General features: G+C 41.9%; 1 protein-coding gene across 7 annotated transcripts in view; it reads left to right on the top strand.

Moving 5' to 3' along the window:
- Positions 1 to 14,930, top strand: part of KIF27 (kinesin family member 27) — a 102,621-nt gene that overhangs the window by 43,923 nt on the left and 43,768 nt on the right. For all 7 annotated transcript variants that reach the window (XR_011378826.1, XM_051833658.2, XM_051833661.2 and 4 more), the window contains 5 exons: positions 6,486 to 6,655; positions 7,483 to 7,586; positions 9,877 to 10,032; positions 11,429 to 11,634; positions 14,008 to 14,205. Coding sequence is in view for 6 of the 7 variants with exons in the window: in XM_051833658.2 (XP_051689618.2) it covers positions 6,486 to 6,655; positions 7,483 to 7,586; positions 9,877 to 10,032; positions 11,429 to 11,634; positions 14,008 to 14,205 (834 nt within the window). In the remaining variant the exon portion in view is untranslated. The remainder of the gene's footprint in view (positions 1 to 6,485; positions 6,656 to 7,482; positions 7,587 to 9,876; positions 10,033 to 11,428; positions 11,635 to 14,007; positions 14,206 to 14,930) is intronic.

Raw genomic sequence — 14,930 nt, 5'->3', positions numbered from 1 at the left:
AGTATATAGTTTTTCAAATGAAAATCGTCTGGCAAGGGAAATACTTCCTCAGCTTAAAATGCTTTCAAGGAAGAGGGGGTAGCTTCATCTTTTTTTTGAAAAAAGATTTATTTTATTTATCTGAAAGGCAGAGTTACACAAAGAGGGAGAGAGACAGAGAGATCTTCTATCTAGTGGTTCACTCCCCAGATGGCTGCAACTGCCATGGCTGGGCCGGGCTGAAACCAGCAGCCAGGAGCTTCATCCAGGTCTCCCATGTGGGTGCAGAGGCCCAGGGACTTAGGCCATCCTCCACTGTTTTCCCAGGTGCATTACCAGAGAGCTGGATGGGAAGTGGAGCAGCCTGGACATGAACCGGCACCCATGTGGGATGCTGGCATTGCAGGCTGCCACTTAACACGGTATTCCACAACTCCAGCTCCAGCTTCAGAAATTTTTAAATCAATTACAGAAAAATCTTGCTTTTATTTATTTATTATTTTTTGAAGATTTACTTATTTATTTGAAAATCAGAGTCACACAGAGAGAAGGATAGGCAGAGAGAGGTCTTCCATCCGCTGGTTCACTCCCAGTTGGCCGCAACGGCTGGAGTTTGGCTGATCCAAAGAGCCAGGAACCAGGCGCTTCCTCCACGTTTCCCACGCAGGTACAGGGGCCCGAGCACTTGGGCCATCTTCCACTGCTTTCCCAGGCCATAGCAGAGAGCTAGACCAGAAGTGGAGCAGCCAGGACTTGAACCAGTGTCCATATGGGATGCTGGCACTTCAGGCGGCGGCTTTACCCGCTGTGCCACAGCACCGGCCCCTATTTATTTATTTTTAGCCTAGTGAGCCGTGGCGCCGGCCTATTTATTTATTTTTAAAGATTTTATTTATTTATTTGAGAGGTAGAGTTACAGAGAGAGAGAGGAAGAGGCAGAGAGCAAGGCCTTCCATCTGCTAGTTCAGTCCTCAAATGGCTGCAACAGCCGGAGCTGGGCCAACCGGAAGCCAGGAACCAGGAGCTTCTTCCTCTCACTGGGGTGCAGGGGCCCAAGCACTTGGGCCATCTTCCACTGCTTTCCCAGGCCAGAGAGAACTAGATTGGAAGTGGAGCAGCCAGGACAGAAACCGGCACCCATATGGGAAGCAGGCATCACAGGCAGAGGCTTAGCCTACTATGCCACAGCACCAGCCCTGCTTTTACATGGAGGGAAAGAGCAAAAATACCTTTTTTATTTTAAATATACATTATTATATATGATGTAGAATACTTTCGTTACTAGCTTTTCTCACATTTCCTGTTGTTGGACATTTAATTTATTTTTAGCAAGCTCTCACTCTGGAAAATTGAATACTAAAATGGAATTATGGGACATAGCCTAGGCTGAATCCTCCAAGAAATTGCCTGTAAACTAAGTAGTATACAGATAAATAAAAGAAAAACTATTAATACAATTTATAAAATTAATGGAAAAAGGAGAAAAACTCATTTGTCCCAATTTCCACCAGAAATTCATCTGATGAATTGAAAATCCACACCAAAAAATATAACAGAGAATTCTACTTTTTCAGCATTATGAGTATGAGATGATTAAAGCCATAAGCCCATGTTATGCACCCTAAAAAGCCACCTTGGAAAGAAACTATTACAGAGGTGACCCACTCATTACTTAGTTTTAGTGTAGTACCAAGGCACTGATAAAAATCTGTTCTATTGTGATGAGTGTAAGGTTCACACCTTTTTTCACGTTTTATCATCTTTGATGGCAGGATAATTTTAATGGCATGTTATAACTGATGGCTTTTTTTCTCAATGATAAAAAATAATGAGGTGTCTTACAGTTGATGACATTTTAGATTTGGTGAAATAGATTATTATGAATAGGAAATAAAAGAAGTATCTTAAAATATTACTTTCTGTTCTTGACATAATTATCTACTAAGGAAATGAACCAGGATGTACTTAAATGATATACTTTTTAAACCATCTAGATTCTGAAAATTCAAAAAGCTGGCAATATCTGTAAAATATTTTATCTTTTCCTAAATGAATTACATTTTTGTTGAGTCACAGAATTCCTGTGCAAAACCTCCTGTTTAGGGGCTAAGAGCCTCTTCAATTTTTATCTTTCACATGAAGTCCATTTATTTCTCACAAAGTAGTCATTCGCTTCATTTTGGCTTTTAATCATGTTTTTGCATGCGTGGTCACTCATGGTGAGAAAGGAACAACAGTGGAACTGCGGGGTTTGTCTGCTGAGATGTCGAGCAGGCACTTTGCTAGCTAAGCAGCTTCTTCCTGCAGAGCATAAGCAATGAAATCCTAGACCTTTACAGAAGTGTTAATGACCTAAAAGACTAATTATGTGAAAGCCATAGTCATGTCAAATGAGTTAAGCAAAGTTTTAGTACATCTGATGAACTAAAATCAAATGACTCACTAGTGAGAAGAGACTCATTTATTGTATAGCAATTAAGTCTGAGTACAACATCTTAAGTCTACTTAAATTATTTTCAGACAGCAACCAAGTTGGTGAAGGACCTTAGGAAAGATCTAAAATAACTTTAGATGTAGTCTGTTAGAGTGGATGTGGAGACTGTCTTCAAATATTTGAAGACTTATTATTATTGATAGATGTTATATTTAAAATTAGGATCACTGGGAGGAAGCACCAAGAGAATATAAAGGAGGAATGATTAATGAGAAGTGCCAGAAGTGGCATGTGAGTCCCCAGGAATATGGCTAGATGATAATTTTGCACTATTGCAAAGCAGAGAAACATGAGAGGAGTGGTTGAACTAGGTAACCTTTCTAGTACTTTCCAACCTTGTGGCTGTGGAGTTCTAGGAAAAAGATGGCTAGAATTCAAAAAATGGCTTTTAGACGGATACTCATCAGCTGAAAATTTTTTTTTTTTTTTTTTTGACAGGCAGAGTGGACAGTGAGAGAGAGACACACAGAGAGAAAGGTCTTCCTTTGCCGTTGGTTCACCCTCCAATGGCCGCTGTGGCCGGTGCGCTGAGACCCGCGCACTGCGCTGACCCAAAGGCAGGAGCCAGGTGCTTCTCCTGGTCTCCCATGGGGTGCAGGGCCATCCTCCACTGCCTTCCCTGGCCACAGCAGAGAGCTGGCCTGGAAGAGGGGCAACCGGGACAGAATCCGGCGCCCTGACCAGGACTAGAACCCGGAGTGCTGGCGCTGCAGGCAGAGGATTAGCCTAGTGAGCTGTGGCGCTGGCCCTCAGCTGATTATTAGCCATCTTGTTTTAGTATTCATATTGTGAGCAGTGCTGTCTGAGTGTGGTTGGAAAATGCTAAGATATCCCTAGTGGTGAACTGTGGAATGCAGAAGCAAGTGAGGTAGAGTAGGATCCAACCCCTCTGTAGGAAGAGGTTGGGTCATAGAAGCTTTCACAAGCCTGGAAGGGGCAGACGACCCGTATGTTGGGCTGGAAGGACTGTTGAGGACTGTTAATCACCACACAGTGCTCACCAGTGTAAGGCACCAGATGTTCCTCAGTGTGGCACACTTTATTTGGGGTTCATTATTAAACTGGGCGGACAGTTTGGTGGGTTTTGTTTTTGTTCGTTTGTTTGTTTTGTTTTTTGTTTTTTTTTTTTTTGCTTGTTTGTTTTTGTAGAAAGAAAATGTAAAAGCAAATTACAGTCCCAGAGAACAACATTCAACTCTGAAACAAAATGTTTTACTTGCTTTTGAATTAATACCCAAACCCTAACAGGAAAAACTTTGATGTCTGACAGTTATGGGGCAAAATTGCCATGCTGGAGATACATTAGTTGTTAGATAAATACTCATACTTTTTTTCTTAAGTTTTATTTATTTGAAGTCAGAATGACAGAGAGAGACAGGCAGACAGAGAGAGACAGAGAGACAGAGACGTAGAAAGAGAGAGAGAGGAATCTTCCATCTACTAGTTCACTCCCCAGAATGCCTGCAACAGTCAAGTCTAGGCCAGGCTGAAACCAGGAGCCAGAAACTCCATCCAGGTCTCCAACGCAGTGGGCAGGAGCCCAGGTACTTGGCCATCATCTGGTGCTTTCTCAGGCACATTCGCAGGAAGCAGGGCAGCCAGGACTTGAACAGGTGCTCCACTATGAGGTGGTGGCCTTGAAAGCTGTGGCTTAACTTGCTATACCACAGTGACGGCCCCACTCATAGTTCTCAGTTGATTCTTCCATAAAAACTTCCCCTTCTCATGCCCCATACCCCAGAATTGGGAGGCCACCTAGAGAAAACTTTACCCCGCTCCATCCATCCTCATGCTGACGTGACAGATGGTCCAATTAGATAACCAACAGTAGAGACACAAAAGTCAGATGCAAGATCTTTAGTACCGTGTAGGCTTTTCTGGGGAGGAGGTTCATGAGAGACCCATTGTCAGCTAATTGAATTTTTAACACAATTTTACACATATTCCACTGTACAAGGAAACTTCAAAAAGCTCAGAAAGATATGTATTTTGAGAAACCTATGCATGGATTTCAAAATTTCTTTGCACCAAAATAAACTTGCCTTTAAATTTTTTTTTAATTTATTAGAATGGGTGGTGGGAAGGAGGGAAGGAAGAAAAAACAGAGAGAGAGAGAGAAACACTCCCAATGGCTGGCTGACTTCCTAAATGCACGCATCAGCCTGGGCTGGGCTGCACCAAAGCTGACAGTAGGAATGCAGCCCAGGTCTCCCATGTGGATACCAGAGACTCAGTTACTTGAGCCATCGCTGCTGCTTCCCAGTGTCTGCACTGGCGGCAAGCTGGACTCAGGCATTTTGATGTGGGATCTGGGCATCTAAATGGCTAGTCTAAATGCTTGCTCCCATAAAGGCAATGTCTAATTCCTAGTTTTCCAAGGTCATGTTTAAGAATTTAAAGTACATTTTCAATAGAAGAGTGGTAAAACATCGGAAGTTCCCAGGGTAGTCAGCAAATTTTATTTATTCTATATTGTCATTAATTCAGCTGTACCTAATTGCCACCTGGGTCTGTTTTTCCCCAAGCAGAGGGAGTGGCAGTGGCTCTAGATCTCTACTGGGGGTAAGATTTGGATTGGGTAGGAGACAAACCTTAAACAGCAATGCCGTAGTTCTCCAAGTGTCTTGAACCGGGAAGACTGAGAGGCAGGCACAATTACTGGCACATTTATGCTGTGCTTAAGAGTTGGGATGTTTTTCATGCCTCTCTTTGGTTTTGTTTTTGAATACCATTTTCCATGAACTATAATTTTAGAAGAACTTTCTAGAAGAGAACTACTGTATAGGTTTTGAAAGAAGTATGTGTCCTTTAGGCATAATAGTATTGTGAAATTAATTTTGATTTTTTCGGGGGAGGCATATATTCAGTGATTGATTTAACAGATCTAATAACCATGTAAAAAATATATTGACGAAGGAATCCCTCAGTGCTTGGGGGCAGACACCATAAGCAAAGCTCACCTTCCCAGGTTGAGAAATTTGTGGACAAGAAGTTGTCATTGAAATTAAATGGTGGTACGCTGGTGCTGCAGCTCACTAGGCTAATCCTCCACCTGCTGCACCAGCACCCCGGGTTCTAGTCCCGGTTGGGGTGCCGGATTCTGTCCCGTTTGCCCCCCTTCCAGTCCAGCTCTCTGCTGTGGCCCAGGAGTGCAGTGGAGGATGGCCCGAGTGCTTGGGTCCTGCACCTGCAAGGGAGACCAGGAGGAAGCACCCGGCTCCTGGCTTCGGATCGGCACAGCACGCCAGCCGTAGCGGCCATTTGGGGGGTGAACCAACGGAAGGAAGACCTTTCTCTCTGTCTCTGTCTCTCTCACTGTCTATAAGTCTCTCTCTGTCTCTCTCTCTCACTGTCTAACTCTGCGTGGCAAAAAAAAAAAAAAAAAAAAAATTAAATGGTGGTAGACATGTGCAGGGAATACTGTGGGGACTTGATCGTTTTATAAATCTTGTGACAGATGAATGTGTGGAGATGGCAAATAGCGGACAACAGAACAAGTATCATCATGTTAGAAGCCTTGGAATGAATATTAGTGTTAAACAAAGACATCCATGTTCTCTCTCCAAAAGACCTGTTTTACTGTAATGTAAAAGTTGGGTCATGTACATTTTCATATGAAATTTTTTATTAAAAAAACTTTTGTGATAGTCAAAAAAATATTTTGGCTGGTAGATGTTTGGCTTAGAAGATAAGATGCCTGTGTCCCATGTTGGAGTGCCTGGGTTGGATCCCTGGCTCCTGCTCCTGACTTCCGTTTCCTGCTAATGAAGACCTTCAGGTGTAGTGGTGGTGTTAAGTGGGTTCATACCACCCATGTAGGAGACTAGATTGAGTCCCCAGCTCCCACTTCAGCCCCATTGAGGGCATTTGAGGAGTGATGCATGGGAGATGTGAGCTCGCTCTCTTCTGTTTTGTAAAAAAAAAAAAAAAATTTTTTTTGAATAACGACATAAAGACAGACATTTTTAAAAATCAATTTTCTTTATTGTTGGGTGGGGGAATCCCCTGCAAGGTCTACACAAGTCCTCCCATGTACTCTCTGGATCGAGTATTTGCTGGATTTCGAACACGAAGTCAGATACTGTTGGGTCACATAGAAGAACAAGATGAAGTCCTCCACTGCCAATTTTCTGACAACAGTGATGATGAAGAATCAGAAGGCCAAGAAAAATCAGAAATTAGGTATGTTAAATATAGACTAGTGCGGGCCGGCGCCGCGGCTCACTAGGCTAATCCTCCGCCTAGCGGCGCCGGCACACCGGGTTCTAGTCCCGGTCGGGGCGCCGGATTCTGTCCCGGTTGCCCCTCTTCCAAGCCAGCCCTCTGCTGTGGCCAGGGAGTGCAGTGGAGGATGGCCCAGGTGCTTGGGCCCTGCACCCCATGGGAGACCAGGAAGAAGCACCTGGCTCCTGCCATCGGATCAGCGCGGTGCGCCGGCCGCAGCGCGCCAGCCGCGGCGGCCATTGGAGGGTGAACCAACGGCAAAGGAAGACCTTTCTCTCTGTCTCTCTCTCTCACTGTCCACTCTGCCTGTCAAAAAATAAAATTAAAAAAAAAAAAAAAAAAAAAAAAAAAAAAAAATATAGACTAGTGCGAATCCTTGTGTGCCGGCACCGCAGCTCACTAGGCTAATCCTCCGCCTTGCAGCATCGGCACACCGGGTTGTAGTCCCTGTCGGGGCGCCGGATTCTGTCCCGGTTGCCCCTCTTCCAGTCCAGCTCTCTGCTGTGGCCCGGGAGTGCAGTGGAGGATGGCCCAAGTGCTTGGGCCCTGCACCTGCATGGGAGACCAGGAGAAGCACCTGGCTCCTGGCTTCAGATCAGCACGGTGCACCGGCCGCAGTGGCTATTGGGGGGTGAACCAATGGTAAAGGTAGACCTTTCTCTCTGTCTCTCTCTCTCTCACTGTCCACTCTGCCTGTCAAAAAAAATAAAAAAAATTAAAAAAAATAAAAGAAAAAAAAAAGAAATGCTAACAAACAAGTTATTTGATCCTAATCTTTTTTCTAGATGCAGAAGTCGCTCATGGATTAAAAAACCAGGCTCTCTTTGCTCTCTCGTTGAACTGCATGGTACTCAGGATGAAACACAGAAGCCAAATTTGGGAAATAAAGGTATATAGACTTTCTCCAATAATTTAGAGCCAGTGATCGTAAGGGACTCTCCATTTTCTCCAGGTGGTAATTGTAAAGCATCTAAGAGTTCTCAAACTTGTTAGCAGTGCCTCCCTGCCTGGTGTCACTTCTGCAATTGTCCCTGTTCTGCCTCTCATTTTTCAAGCTTTTCACTCAGTAAAGAAGCTTTTTTACCAGTCAAGACTGGATAGAGATATAAACTAATTTTCTCGCAACCGAGTTTTGTGGTTTTTTTTTGTGGTTTTTTTTTTGTTTGTTTGTTTTTAAGATTTATTTATTTTATTTGAAAGGCAAAGTTACAGAGAGAGAAGGAGAGGCAGAGAGAGCTCTTCCATTGTTTGGTTCGCTTCCCAAATGGCAGCAAGAACCAGGGCTGGGCCAGGCCGAAGCCAGGAGCCAGGAGCTTCCTCCAGGTCTCCCACATGGGTGCAGGGGCCCAAGGAGTTGGACCATCTTCTGCTTTCCCAGGTACATCAGCAAGGAGCTGGATCATATGTGGAACATCTGGGACTGGAATTGGTGCCCGTATGGTATGCCAGCACTGCAGATGGCGGCTTAACCCATTGTGTCACAGTGCCGGCCCCACACAGAGATTTTTTATATTCAGGTCTGAGTAGATAAACTTTATACTCTTGATGATTTTGAAATGCCTCATAAGCAATTCATCCAGTGTCTACTGCTTCATTGGCACACCAGACTACTGCTCATGATCTATTTGGTATTAAAGTGCAGTTAATTTATTGATTGCCATCACAGTTGATGGGAATTTTTATGTGTCAAGTGGAGTATCAAAGACATGTATATGGAGCTGAGTGACTAATATGGCTGCATCCCAATAATTTCACAGCTCTGGCTCCTGACTCCATCTTCCTGCCAGTAGAGACTGTGATTGGGTTTGTGCCACGCATGTAGAAGACCTGATTGAGTTCCAGGCTTCTGGCTCTGGCACCAGCCCAGCCCTGGCTTTTGCTAGCATTTGGAGAGTGAACCAGCAGAAGGGAACTTTCTGTTTATCTGTCTGTCTCACTCTCTATTTCTCTCTGTGCCTTTCAAGTTAAAAAACAATACATACACACACACACACACACATATTGTTGCAAAAACTGCTGTATAATGCAAGATTTTAGTTCATCTCTCTGGACCAATGATGGTCACCCCAAAAAAGTAAGAGTATAGAAAATATAAATAACACGGTAAGTGCTGCACTATGAAAATAGCATCCTTTTAGCAGCCTATGCATTTAATATTTACCAAAAATGGACTCTTTTTGTAAGCTTGAATGTGAAATCCCAACTGCTGTGTATTTTTGCCTCTTTTCTCACCTTTCTATTTTAGTGCCTTCCTCTGCTAATTCTAAATTACTTTTATGTCTGCTTTTCTTTTTCGACTCTACATCTGTTGACTATTTTATGAGAAGAAAGTTTTTTTGTTGTTGTTGTTTTTTTTTTTAAATTTTATTTAAGGCCGGCACCGCAGCTCAATAGGCTAATCCTCCGTCTGCGGCGCCAGCACACCGGGTTCTAGTCCCGGTTGGGGTGCTGGATTCTGTCCCGGTTGCCCCTCTTCCAGGCCAGCTCTCTGCTGTGGCCAGGGAGTGCAGTGGAGGATGGCCCAAGTGCTTGGGCCCTGCACCTGCATGGGAGACCAGGAGAAGCACCTGGCTCCTAGCTTGGGATCAGCGCGGTACACCAGGCACAGCGCGCCAGCCACGGCGGCCATTGGAGGGTGAACCAACGGCAAAGGAAGACCTTTCTCTCTATCTCACTGTCCACTCTGCCTGTCAAAAAAAAAAAAAAGATTTTATTTAAGGTATACAAATTTCTCATATTTCATATATATAGATTTAGGAACACAGTGATTCTTCTCACTTTACCCTCCCTCCCACCCATGCTCCCACCTTTCTTCCTCTTCCCTCTGCTATTCCCACTGTTAATTTTTACAAAGGTCTATTTTCAGTTTACTTTATACTCATAATATTAACTCTACACTAAGTAAAGAATTCAATAAATGGTAGGGAAAAAAAAAAAAAACACTGTTCCTCAACAGTAGAGACAAGGACTATAAATGATCATCGAATCTCAAAATGTCCATTTCACTCCAAGACTTACTACATTTTAGATACTCTATTAGTTACCACAGATCAGAGAAAACATATGGTATCTGTCTTTTTTGGAACTGGCTTATTTCACTATAATGATCTCCAGTTGCATCCGTTTTGTTGCAAAAGACAGGATTTCATTTTTTAGTTTTGTTTCTTTTATTTTTAAAGATTTGAAGATTGAATGTCTCCAGGAGAGTCAAGAATCAAATTTGCAAAAATTAAGGAATTCAGAACTTATACTTAATGAAGCTAAGCAAAAAATGAGAGAACTTACAATTAACATCAAGATGAAGGAGGATCTGATTAAGGAGCTAATAAAAACAGGTAATAATGTCCTGTGAGCCAGCCTAAAGGAGAAAGAGAAGCTTTGAAAGTTGCCTCTGATGTGGTAACATTCACTTTAGATTTTGAAGCTCAGGACTGCGCTTGTGTTAGGTATTACAAGAGATGTTTAGAGCAGTATATGGAGGTTAGTTATTAAAAGAATTTATGTTGAAGTTTCACATATGAATTGTTCCAACTGCTGTGAACTCTGTGTTGTATTGAAACTCTATAACACTTCACTTTTTTGACATTTTTAAAGAAACATACATGTTAACTTTTTCTAACTTATTTTACTATTTAAATTATACCCTATGTCTTAGTTCATTTTTAACGTCAATCCTAAACTTCCTGTGTTAGATGTAGATAATTTGCACTTCTCTAAAAGATGTCAGGATTTGTTCTTGAGAGCAGTTGTAGGCAAACCAAGCTTTGTCTCACATGTGTCTGAGCTCGGGGTATGTCCTACATGCTCCCCTCATTTTATCGTCAGCTGCATTAGGCTTGCCTAAAAAAGGCAGCTCAGACTGTTTGTTGTTTTCCTTCAAATGCACTCGAAGGGTCAGCTTCAACTGCTTTGAAATTCAGTAAAGAATTGAAGGAAAAGGAAACGTTGCATTTCATTTCTCCAACTCGAATGAAAAACAGCTCCATGATCTCCTTTGGGGGAAACTGAAGGACATGCTGTCTTTCTTTTCTTCAAGCCCAAGGCGATAATCACGTTCAAAATACATAAATTATGGTGGTCTCGAATCTGATGCACAAAGAAGACAGCTGCCTTCCCACTTCCCTCCTCTGCCTGCAGGCTTGGTTTCTGGGGTTGGCGCTCCTTCCTCAACCTGCTGCCTTTTCCTCTGTCTTAGTGGCATAGGTGGCAGGCAGCATCTGAGCGCCAGTTAACCTAGATATTTGGAATTTGACCATGCCCCTTCTTCACAGGGGATCAAATGCCAGTTGAACCCTCTTCCAAGAGCTGATATAGGGGTTTAAATGGCTCCTCCCTCTAAAGATTTCTGGGTAGTGCCAGGGAAGTTGAGAATAATTAACTCCTGGAATAATTGTTTTCTTTTACAAAAGTTACCACATCATGGATCTCAATAAAGAGAATCTTTTGTGGCCTGCGGTATCCTTACCGGTTGATCTAAAATAGAGACAACCTGAGCGTACACACAGTGGCCCTGTTCTCACTCATCAGAGCCAAGGGCAGTTTGGAGCCTTCCTCAGAATCCTCTCCCCTCTCTGCCTCCTTCCCTCTTTAACAGCCAAGTTTTTAAGCCTTTGTCTTAAATGCTTACTTACCTTGCTCAGCCAGATTCTTAGAATAGAGCATTTTTAGGTTTTGATGTTTTAATTTTTAATCATAATTTATAATTGTTATTTTATTATTTTTGTGGTGAAGGTAACGATGCCAAATCTGTAAGCAAACAGTATTCTCTGAAAGTAACAGAACTAGAGCATGAAGCAGAACAGGCAAAAGTGGAGCTAACTGAAACAGAAAAGCAGCTACAGGAACTGGAAAGCAAAGATCTTTCTGATATTGCTCTGAAAGTAAAATTACAGAAAGAGTTCCGTAAAAAGATGGATGCTGCGAAGCTCAGAGTCCAGGTAATTTAGAGAATGTAATAGAGAAAACTTACTTAAGCCTTCCTTTCTTACATAGGAAACTTCCTTATTCAGGAATCTTGCTTTTTAGGATTCTTATACTGAATTAGGAGAGAAGTGGGAGTCAGCTGTTACTGGCCAGGGAATCTGGATGGCAAATTTCTTTTCCAGTGTGCTGACTGGCTTACTTACGTATTTTTCCAATCTGGATAGGCTACTTCTTCACTCAAGAAGTATATTCATTTAATCTAAGGGTGAAAAATAAAGACAACCACAGAAATAGTGTTCTATCTGAAGAACAAAGGATTGACTAGCACTAAAGTAACACTACAGATGTAGAAAGCGTCAGGTACATAGATGATATTTTGTTGGCACTCAACAGTTGGCAACAATTTCAGACAACTATCTGAAACCGTACTGATTGGATTCAAATAAATATGAGTACCACAACGTTTTTTGTTTAATAACTACTAATTTTCTAATTCCTGGATTTATTTATAGCTTCAGAAATAGATACAGTTAAAAATTCTAGTCTATCAGAAATATCCCATTACAGAAAGATTTTGTGTAAGGAAGCCATTTCCAGGTGTTTGGGGGATGGATAACAGTGCTTGATTAGTCTAATCATGATGAATTTTTTAAAAAATATTTATTTACTTGAAAAATCAGTTACAGAGGTGGGGAAGAGAGACACAGAAAGAGAGCGAAATCTTCCATCTGCTTGTTCATTCCCCAGATGGTCGCAACAGCCAGGGCTGAGCCAGGCTGAAGCCAGAGGCTTCATCCTGGTCTCCCACATGGATGCAAGAGCCCAAGCACCTGCTGCTTTTCCCAGGCCTTTAGCAGGGAGCTGGATCAGAAGTGGAACAGCTGAGATACAAACTGGCACTCATGTGCAATGCTGGTGTCACAGGCTACACCACAATGCTGGCTCCCATAATGAATTTTCTAGAATGCTTTCTCTAGTCCTTTTCATCTCACAACTTGTTGCTTTCATGTTGTGAAAATACACTGTTTCCATTGTAGGTAGAGTTGAATTGTAATTAATCTATTCAGAGCATTTTTGGGGGAACTGTTCTATTGTTATTTCAACAAGATGAATGTTTAGTACACTATATATTGGTGTTACTCTGAAAATGGTAGCAAATTTTTAATTATATAGATAGAGATAGGTAATTTTATGGTAATCCTGATCATTTTAAGGATTAATAATTCAGACTACAGCTTGCTGTGGAAACAAGAGCACAGTGCAATAGTATGCAGTCACATACAAAGAACAAGTTGATATGAAAGACCTCTAGTAACCAGATAAAGAGAGTAGTCTATATAAAATATATATGAAGCTATTTGAATGCCTGTGCTTAAGTTATTTATGAAAAATTTAATACATTGGTAATTTTCTGTCCAGGAGAAGGACAAACAGATTAGGGGTCTGGGAGAAAATCCTCTCAAATATAAACTTAGTGTTGTACTGTTTTAATCTTTATCATGTGTATATGTTTATTTTTAAATTAAAAAACATTTTTTTGAGAGAGAAATCTCCTATCCACTGGTTCACTCCCACACGTCCACAGCAGTCAGGGCTGGGCCAGGCTGAAGCAGATAGCTGGAAACTCAATCCAGGTCTCCCATGTGAGTGCAGGGGATTCACATTAGCAGGAAGCTGGACCAGGAGCAGAGCTGGGAACTGAACCCAGGAACTCTGATATGGGATATGGGCATCCCAAGTGGTGTCTCAACCACTAGGCCAAGCACCCACCCCATATTTTTTTCTTAAAGATTTATTTGAAAGGGAAAGAGAAAAGGAAAAGGAAAGGGAGGGGGAGGGGGGAGAGGAAGAGAGAGGGAGAGAGAGGGAGAGAGAGAGAGAATCTTCCATCCCCTGGTTCACTCCCCAAATGGCTACAATGGCCAGATGTGAGCCAGGAGCCAAGGACTTTCTCCGGGTCCCCCCCACCCCCGGGTTCAGGGGCCTAAGCACTTGCTGCCTTCCCAGGCATTAGCAGGGAGCTGCATCAGAAGTGGAGTAACCAGTATTCAAACCAGTGCCCATATGGGATGCTGGCATCACAGCTGGTGGCCCCACACCCCATATTTTTAAAATTAAAATACCTATTAACAGAAAAACAGAGATCCATTTTGTTCTGTTTGATTGTCAGCATCAGAAAATTTCATCATTCTTTTGTTGTTTACATATATGATAAAAATTATGATGGTTTCCCCAATTGTAAAATTAGAAGTGTAGAATAATAAAGCTCTTTGTGAACCTATGAAAAAAATCAGTGAAAATCTATTCCATTGAAGGAAAATGCTTGTTTAGTTTAGCTCAGAATATGAGATGCAGTTGCTCATTTTGAACTATTCCTGTGTCGTCAGGTCTTACAGAAGAAGCAACAGGATACTAAGAAGTTGGCATCACTGTCGATCCAAAATGAAAAACGTGCCAATGAACTAGAGCAGAACATAGATCACTTGAAATATCAAAAGGTACAGCTGCAAAAAAGACTTCGAGAAGAAAATGAAAAAAGGAAGCAACTGGATGCCGAAATTAAGCGGGATCAACAAAAAATCAAAGTAATATTGTCATACATTCCTGCTAAGTATAATACGAAATGTTAATGAGCTCAGAGCTAAGGAAGCCAAGGTCTTGATTCATTGGCTTGTGAAGTGCCTGTCCTTGACCTGCCCTTCACTGCTGTCCTCACTCACTTTTAAAGCTATGTTCATCTACATAGTAAAACCTATTTATTGAATTCTGAGTACTGTCTTGAAGGCTTTGACTTCATAAAAGAAGGTACAGTGATAAAATTTCTCTCAGTAGGATCTTAACTTTGGTTGAAGCTATCAAAAACATTAATTTATAAAGCTGACTTCCTAAAGAACGTCCATCATTTGAATAGGATTTCTAGTTTTCCAAGTGCTTTGATGTGCATTGTCCATGTTGCTACATGGAGAGGTACCAAGTGAAATGCTACCATTTCATTCATGGTGAACAGATCTGTGTGTCCAGCAATTCTATAGAACTGATCTTGTCTAGTTCTCTGTTTCCAGCTAAGAGATTTATTGAGAAAATCACTGTCTTCTCTTAGTCAGTTTATTCTTATCCAAAATGGCCTTAATCAAACTTGTCTCACAGGGCTCTTTTGAAAAAGAAGATAACACACACTTGTCTGGCACCATGTGCCAGGCTCTGTTCTGTTGAAATATTAAGCTGAACCCAAGCCTTAGGACATAATTGGGAATTTCCTAGATTTCTTTAAATTAAAGTTAACACTTTTTTTTAAAAAAAATTTATTTAT

This window comes from Oryctolagus cuniculus, chromosome 1 (assembly GCF_964237555.1).
Source record: "Oryctolagus cuniculus chromosome 1, mOryCun1.1, whole genome shotgun sequence".
NCBI lineage: Eukaryota > Metazoa > Chordata > Mammalia > Lagomorpha > Leporidae > Oryctolagus > Oryctolagus cuniculus.
This window is presented reverse-complemented; position numbering and strand designations above follow the sequence as displayed.